Raw genomic sequence first — 7,554 nt, 5'->3', positions numbered from 1 at the left:
GACTGACGGTGGGCCCGGAGGCAGAAAAAGGCGTCGGGTACTGTACCACCACTGCAGCAGTACTGTACACACGGTTCACAGAGGCTAACAGACGGGTCCAGAGAGAGAAAAAGAAGAGTAGAAGATAGGAAATAAGGTAGCTGCTGGAGATAAAAAAATAAGGGATGCTGTAATAGTGATAGAGAATGCTGTAATAGTATTTTTGAGGATGAAAATTTAAGATAGCTGTTGGAGATGGTCTTACGGTGAAATCTACCTACCCGGGTTCGAGTTCTAGATCCGATATGTGTGCTAGCAATTTCTTGAGATTAAATTTTAAGAGGAATAATATATACATATATAGGTATGTTAATTGTGGTTAAAGCATTTAGACGTGTGATATGACACAGATATAAGTGTGGTGTACACGTATCACCAATTTATACGTCAAAAATTAATAGAAAATAAAAGACAAAACAATAGGGGGGGAGAGAGAGCGGGTGCTATCCTTCCTCCCCCTTCCCTCTGTTCACCCATCCTGTTCCTCCCCCAACGAATCAAAACGCCATTCTCGCGAGCACAGAAACGGAGAGAAGAGATCATTTTTCTCTCATCTCTCCATCTTGCTCCAAATCCTCCAAACTCCGATCTTTTTCCAGAAAGATCCTCCTTTTCTCGGTTGATACAGATATACGCAGCTATATATAGCGTTTGGCCTCGTGGTGGATAGGTTCTTGGCTTCCCTACGGGGGGTTGTTAATTTGAGGGAGTCCAAATCTCCTGCGACTGGAGGGGGTCATGGCGGAGGAGGAGAGGCGGCGCTTCGCGAATCTGCGCAGCGTCCGGTGGCGGGCCGATCTCGGCATCCTGCCGGCGTCGCCGGAGGCGTCCGTCGAGGATCTCCGCCGCGCCGCCGCCGATTCGCGGAGGAGGTGAGTCTGCTGGGTTCATGTTCTTGGTACCTACCATGCTGTGTGGTGTGTTTTTGTCGGCAGGAACTTGTTCTGTTTTTGTTTCTTAGTCGATGTTGTTATGCCGTTCTTTTGCTTTCTAGATTTGATTCTCGTGTGGTTGGGTGTTGTTTTCATTCTCTGATGATTATGACGAGGAATTTTTTTGTCTGTTTTAAGGAAAACGGTGCAATCATTAAGAGTTAATGCCTGCAATTTGTTTACGGTTTCATGAAATAACTTGTAGTAGATTGGCATTTTTTACTTTGTGATGGCTTTATTGTGCACATGGTATGTGTCATACGTTCTCATGGAATGGAATTTTGATGAGAGATTGCCGATGAACTGGTCATCCTTCATATTAATATGATTGGAGCAATGGTTTCTTCTTCTTACCCGAAAGAAAAAACCGCTTCCTTCATCTTGCTGAAGTTGTCATCTATATATGGTTTTCTTTCTACTGAAGAAGATCATGTTCAATTGGTTTCTTGTTTCTTGTAGGTATGTTAGTTTGAGACGACGCCTTATGGTAGACCCTCATCTTCCTAAAGAGGAGGACAGATCATCGAACCTCGTTGTTGACAACCCGCTCTCTCAGAACCCAGGTATTTTATCCTAGACAATAATTTATAATGAGAAATGATAAACATGAAATTGCGATGATGATATGCTCATAATGTGGATGTACTTCTTTCGCTACTTGTTGAAATACTTGCATGATCATTAATAAGAGGGAACTGCTATAATTTTTTTAGCATTTGTCATCATAGATTTCTCTTCAATGAGGTTTCCTGAATCAGGCTTTAGATGAGCAATTCTTATGCTATGAGCACAGTTACTAAGAAATCTATGTAAAAGTGTAAAGTTGTTTATCTAGCCTATTTAGTATTTACACATTGAAATATTGGCTTTATCCTTCTTAGTAGCATAATTACACATTTACACCAGTAGAAAGAAACCCCTAACTCCAAACAACCAACAAGAATAAATATGGTAAAAAATTGTTTTCTTAAAGGTGCATTTACACATTGAACACTATTGTTAATAAAGTTACATTTTTGTTGCAATCTACTTTCCTGAACCAGACTTTAGGTTTCTGTTACCACTAGATAATCAAGTCTTGCATGATTCGATGTTTTAAATGGCATGATCAGACGCAACTGTATTTTCCTTATGGAGGTAGCTTTAGAACGAAGAAATGCAAGAGTGCTGCAGCCTGCAAGTGTTGCTCCAATGCTTAGTGCTATAACTCTCATTTGAAGATCTCCATAATTATATGCCTATTTAACTTCCTTCCGCAGATAGCAGCTGGGGTCGTTTTTTCAGAGGGGCTGAGTTGGAGAAGACTGTTGACCAAGACTTGTCTCGATTATATCCAGAAGATGGTAGTTACTTTCAAACACCTACATGCCAGGCCATGCTGAGGAGAATACTATTAATGTGGTGCCTTCAGCACCCAGAGTGTGGATATCGCCAAGGTAAGCAACACTTTTACATGTGTAATTGACAATGCTTCTAAGTATCTAGCCTTCACAAGTATCTGGTTAGCTTTGCATTCTCTGAAAAGCTTCCGTGGGGCTGAAATCTGCTGGAGCCATTTATCTTTGCATTTCATTAAACTGGTAACAGTTACCATTTGATAAGCTAGAGTTGTACTTTAGATGAAATTATTATGACATATTAATAAGCTCTAAAATTCTCTTATAAAAAAACGAAAACAAATAACAGCGTGCTTTATTATATGATCTTAAATCTTTAAAGCTGTGATAAATAGCATCTGAAGTTTTGTCAACATTAAAATTTGACTAAGTAGTTCGGTCACATGATTATAATTAGTGTTTCCTTTTTTGTTATTTGTTTGATTGCCGAATATGGAATGACATATGGACTATTATTTCACAGGAATGCATGAACTATTAGCTCCTCTTGTGTATGTTCTTCAAGTTGATATTGATAAACTTTCTCAAGTACGGAAACTCCATGAAGACTGCTTTAATGATGATTTTGATGGAGTGCCTTTCCCTGATACCGATATGGTTTTTAGTTATAAACCTAGAAAGGATTCAAAGTGGAATTCGGGAGCTGACAATGAGAATGATTCTGAAAGAGTTTCTAAAGTTAACACTCTTGATGAACTTGACCTGGATACAAAAGAAATAATTTTACTTAGTGATGCATATGGAGCTGAGGGTGAACTAGGCATTGTATTGTCTGAAAGGTTCATGGAACATGATGCCTATTCGATGTTTGATGGTTTGATGGATGGAGGTAGCGGAGTGGTTCGCATGGCGGAGTTTTTCTCCGCATCCAAGGTTGGATCTAGTTCAAGTCTACCACCTGTTATTGAAGCCTCATCATCTTTATTTCATTTGCTTTACATTGTTGAGCCATCTCTTCATAGCCATTTCATTGAGCTGGATGTGGAACCTCAGTATTTTGCACTTCGTTGGCTGCGGGTCTTATTTGGACGAGAGTTCTGCCTCAACGATCTTTTAGTAGTATGGGATGAAGTCTTTGCTTGTTCCAATGATATGCTGCTTAGAAACGATGAAGAATACAGTTTTAAGATCTTGTGCTCATCTAGAGGGGCATTTATTGCAGCCATGGCTGTCTCTATGCTCCTTCACCTTAGATCATCTCTGTTGGCTACTGAAATTAACACGTCTTGTCTTCAGAGATTATTGAACTTTCCAAACAATGTTGATGTGCAGAAGCTAATTGAGAAAGCTAAATCTCTACAGTTTGTTGCCATTGATGCAAACACATCATCCCCATGTTTCCTATCAAAGAAAGATAGCTGTGAGTATGATAAGGTTCGCAGCAATATTGCTACTTCAACTCCTCCAAGAACTCCATTGCATCCATTATCGGAGAGTTACTGGGAAGCGCAGTGGAGAAATCTGCACAAAGATGGAACAGCTCCCAAGGAGATTGAAAAAGGCCACTCTCTCAGCAGATCACTAAAGAAATCTTTGCGCCAGAGGCTTGGTTTATCTAGGACAGAGTCAGATCCTTGTCCAGTGAAGGTAGTCAGTGTGAAGAGTGACCCCAAGAATTCAGTGAGGCGGTGCCTTCTGAACACTTTATCAGATGAAACGATACGGTCTAGTGAAGTTGCTGGGAAAATTCAGCAAGACAAATTGACTATTGTCTCAATTCACAAGGAGTCTCTTGTGACTTCTGAAAGGCCCTCACAGCTAAAGGCAGCTGGTGAAGATTTAACAGTAAGCTCATCATGTGTGTCAGAAGTCAATCCACTAGAAAAATCACCAGTTGAACCTGCTGATGAGAGTGTGACACAAATGACAGAAACACATGCAGCAGAAGCTTGTTCCAGTGGTGAGAACTCTCCAGTGTTCTATACAGCTAGTGGTGGTAATGAGCTTGAGAATAGCCATGACAACGATTCTGAGAGGAGTAGCATCACTTCAAATTCATGTGCTGGTCACGATGACAGGGATGAAATACTGCAAGACGAATCATCCAGCTGTAACTGCAAGGACAAAACTGTCTTAGAAGCAGTAGCATCTGATAAAAAATCAGATCCAGTTGGACCTTCTGAGAAAACTGTGGTTTCTAATGAAAGAAAACCATTAATTAGTAAACTGCAATGGCTCTTGAAGCTTGGAAGACCTTCAGGTGAAGGCAACATGGAGAAGCGTAATGCTGAGACATCGGATGATAAACATGATGTTGTTCCTCCCTGCTCTTCACCTTCTGATGTGAATTCAGATAACTCTCGTGGTAGCACAAATTTGGCTTCTGGTGATAAGAAGGTCATGGGCACACTCAAGAATATTGGACAAAACATGCTTGAAAATATCCAGGTACGTTGTTGTTTGATAATTTTATTTGCCAGTTAGTGCTTGCTAGGAGTCCCTATATGATGTGACTTAGTTCAGAATGCTGTGTAAAACATGAGAATAACAGTATCTGGATGTAATGTACAGGTGATCGAGTCAGCGTTTCAGCAAGATCGTGGCCAACCTAGCCCCATGGGAAACTTCTCAAACAACATTCTTGGAGGCAAAGGGCAGGTCACTGCAATGGCTGCTCTGACAGAGCTTCGCAAGATCAGCAATCTGCTCCGTGAGATGTAACCATGCACGGCGTGTACGCAAATTGCCCATTCTTTCTCGATTCATTAGCTCAGAAAAGGCAGGCACCTAGGTCCCTTGTATATATAGATTCCATGAGCCCAGTATGTAAGGTCTGTACCTAAGGGTCGCCTATCAATTTAGTTGCGCGAGATGAGGGATTAAACTCTCTTCGGCGTTAGGAAGCAACTTTTTGATGGAACAATTTTGTAAGCGTAAATGTCTGAGGTAGAATAAATGGAATAACTGAATGAGCTATGTCCCAGTGCATATCTCCCATGTTGAGCTTAACTGGTCATGATCTGGCTGTGGACTTGTGGTTCAGCTTGATACTCTGTTCAACAGGTGTTCTTATAGTACATCACTGCGCGCCATTTGACGCATAATTTCCGTATGCTATATTAGGCGATGAAAATGACGGGTTGACGTCGAGCTAATCAAGGAGAAATGAATTTGGCATGAATAGTGACTGGTGGCTACTTCCTGTACGCCTCTCCAGCTGCTGCTCAGTCATTTCCGTGGGTTTGTCTGAACGGGACCGCATCGATCGGGACAGGGTTTCGGTTTCATTATGTGCTTGTGTCACGCGTGGGAAGCATGGAATCCACGGCACGGCAGCTCAACGCCGGTCACCGGCGACATGTTGGTATATACCACAACGATATGGACTCCGCCGCTGTAAGCCTGTGAAGGTGAAGCACACTCGATATAGAAACTTTCGAGTTCGTAGAAATCGTTGGTTGTAATGTCACGGATTACAGACAGCAGCTCTCTCTCTCTCTCTCTCTCTCTCTCTCTCTCTCTCTCTCTCTCTCTCTCTCTCTCTCTCTCTCTGGCGCCATTTATTAGGTTGGTTTCAGTCTCAGACAGGTGCAAATAAAGCTCGGAAGGAGAAAAACAGGGCAAGAATGGGTTCCCCGTGGTGTGACAGCCAATCAGCCTAAAGATCATATTTCGTCGATCTCTGAATGCCGCGGGAGGAAATCTTGATGGTTCGCCGGAGCTCAAAAGAATGCAGTTTCGTGGCAGATACGTACAGGTACAGGTACAGGTTTGAGTGGCTCTCCCTTCCCCGCGTCTGCTGCTGACACCGGGAGCAGAGCGGGGCATGCCAGCGCCCAGCGAGGGTGTGGACTGGTCGGGTAGCTGCTGCTGATTTCTACCGTGTGGCTGCCGGAGGTGGTCCCGAGTGCTGTGGCGGTGAGCTGACCTGACCGGGCCGGGCCAGGCCATTTAGGCAAGGACCAAGCGGTAGCAGAGGCACACACACAACCCGGAGTCACCAGTCTTATCCGATGTCCGCTAATCTGGGGCCAAGGCACTCAGCTAGTCAGCTGGGGTGTCTTTAGCCTGAGTCGTATTATATTTACTGAAAAAAATATTTAGTTGATTGTATTTGTTTAGATAGATTGAGTTGAATTTTTTGTTAGTTAATTAAATTTGAGACCGTATGAGTAGATGCAAGAGTTGAAATTGTGACTGGTTACTCATATGCATATAATTTTGTGACATTGACAAATGTGTCTGTTTGTATGAACAGATGCAAAGTCTACATCCGTCGAGTTAGACTGCGAAGTGAAGCTCCCAGGCCAACATAAGATCTATTTGTATCCGTCATACCAAGCTAGAACAGTGAGTAGGAGCAATCAAATATATTTCTCTGATATTATACGCATCCACCAAACTAAATTAAGGGAGATTTAGATAACTAAACACACCTTTAGTCTCTAGAAGTGAATAATTCAAGACCAAATAGAGTCATAGGCATGCAATTGAGCACTAGGAATGCTGCGGACTCGATCTTCCTTTCCTTTTTCGAGAAATCTCGAAAGGGTAGGAAGTTCCTGCAATTCACTATAGAAGAATAGAGTTAAATCAGTTTATAAGGCAAATCGGTCTAAAAACCTTACAACTATAAAGTTAATTAGGGGAAACTGGCAAAAGACCCCAACGCCACGACTAAACACAAACAATGGAGTCTGACGTGAGTCATCGTTGCCAAGCTCGCCGCACTAGCGGCACAGCAGCTCCGACTTCCCACGATCGACCTCAACCTCTGCCTCGATGTCGTCACGTCTCAAAGCAACATGACCCTACACGGGGCAGGTGTGTACATGGTCACCGCCGATTGGAACTACATTGCACCCCAGCTGGTAACCACTGTACCACAGTGAAGGATGACACTAATGGCGCCGTCATCGCCAGTCCAGGAACTGGACTGGGTTCTCACCCGAAAAATCCAACCAGGTGGGAAGGGGAGGCACTACGACAAACGCCTCCATGGAGGGGAATGGCGCCTGAGGGTGTCGTCATCATCGTCACCGGCAGAAGCCGGGCAAGGCCTTCGGCCGACCTCCCCCGACCCACCTACTGTGAAGGTAGCCCGACCTTGACCGCTCCGCCTTCGCAACGGTTGCGCCAGACTAATTGTTGCTATGCAAGACTAGCCGCCGCTCCGGCCTTGCACAGAATGCCAAAACGCCGCATTAGCCGACCCCCTCCAGCGACGGAGTGGCCCAACCGCACAT

At 43.5% G+C, this 7,554-nt stretch overlaps 1 protein-coding gene across 1 annotated transcript; it reads left to right on the top strand.

Moving 5' to 3' along the window:
- The first annotated feature begins 432 nt into the window (after positions 1 to 432).
- LOC133895290 (uncharacterized) lies at positions 433 to 5,284 on the top strand. Its single transcript, XM_062335508.1, has 5 exons — positions 433 to 911; positions 1,431 to 1,534; positions 2,231 to 2,407; positions 2,832 to 4,756; positions 4,880 to 5,284. The coding sequence occupies exons 1-5, from the start codon at positions 778 to 780 to the stop codon at positions 5,027 to 5,029; spliced, it is 2,490 nt and encodes an 829-aa protein (XP_062191492.1). The 5' UTR covers positions 433 to 777; the 3' UTR covers positions 5,030 to 5,284.
- Positions 5,285 to 7,554: the final 2,270 nt, after the last annotated feature.

Source organism: Phragmites australis, chromosome 16 (genome assembly GCF_958298935.1).
Source record: "Phragmites australis chromosome 16, lpPhrAust1.1, whole genome shotgun sequence".
NCBI classification, from domain to species: Eukaryota; Viridiplantae; Streptophyta; class Magnoliopsida; order Poales; family Poaceae; genus Phragmites; species Phragmites australis.
The sequence above is the reverse complement of the archived record's forward strand: the minus strand, read 5'-3'. Positions and strand labels throughout refer to the sequence as shown.

What these genes read in the sequence shown, in the direction of transcription:
- LOC133895290 (XM_062335508.1), top strand. Translation starts at nt 778, where the DNA reads ATGGCGGAGGAGGAGAGGCGGCGCTTCGCGAATCTGCGCAGCGTCCGG. An exon ending in AGAGTGTGGATATCGCCAAG is followed by an intron (nt 2,408 to 2,831) that starts GTAAGCAACACT and finishes ATTATTTCACAG; the next exon opens with GAATGCATGAACTATTAGCT. An exon ending in ACATGCTTGAAAATATCCAG is followed by an intron (nt 4,757 to 4,879) that starts GTACGTTGTTGT and finishes TGTAATGTACAG; the next exon opens with GTGATCGAGTCAGCGTTTCA.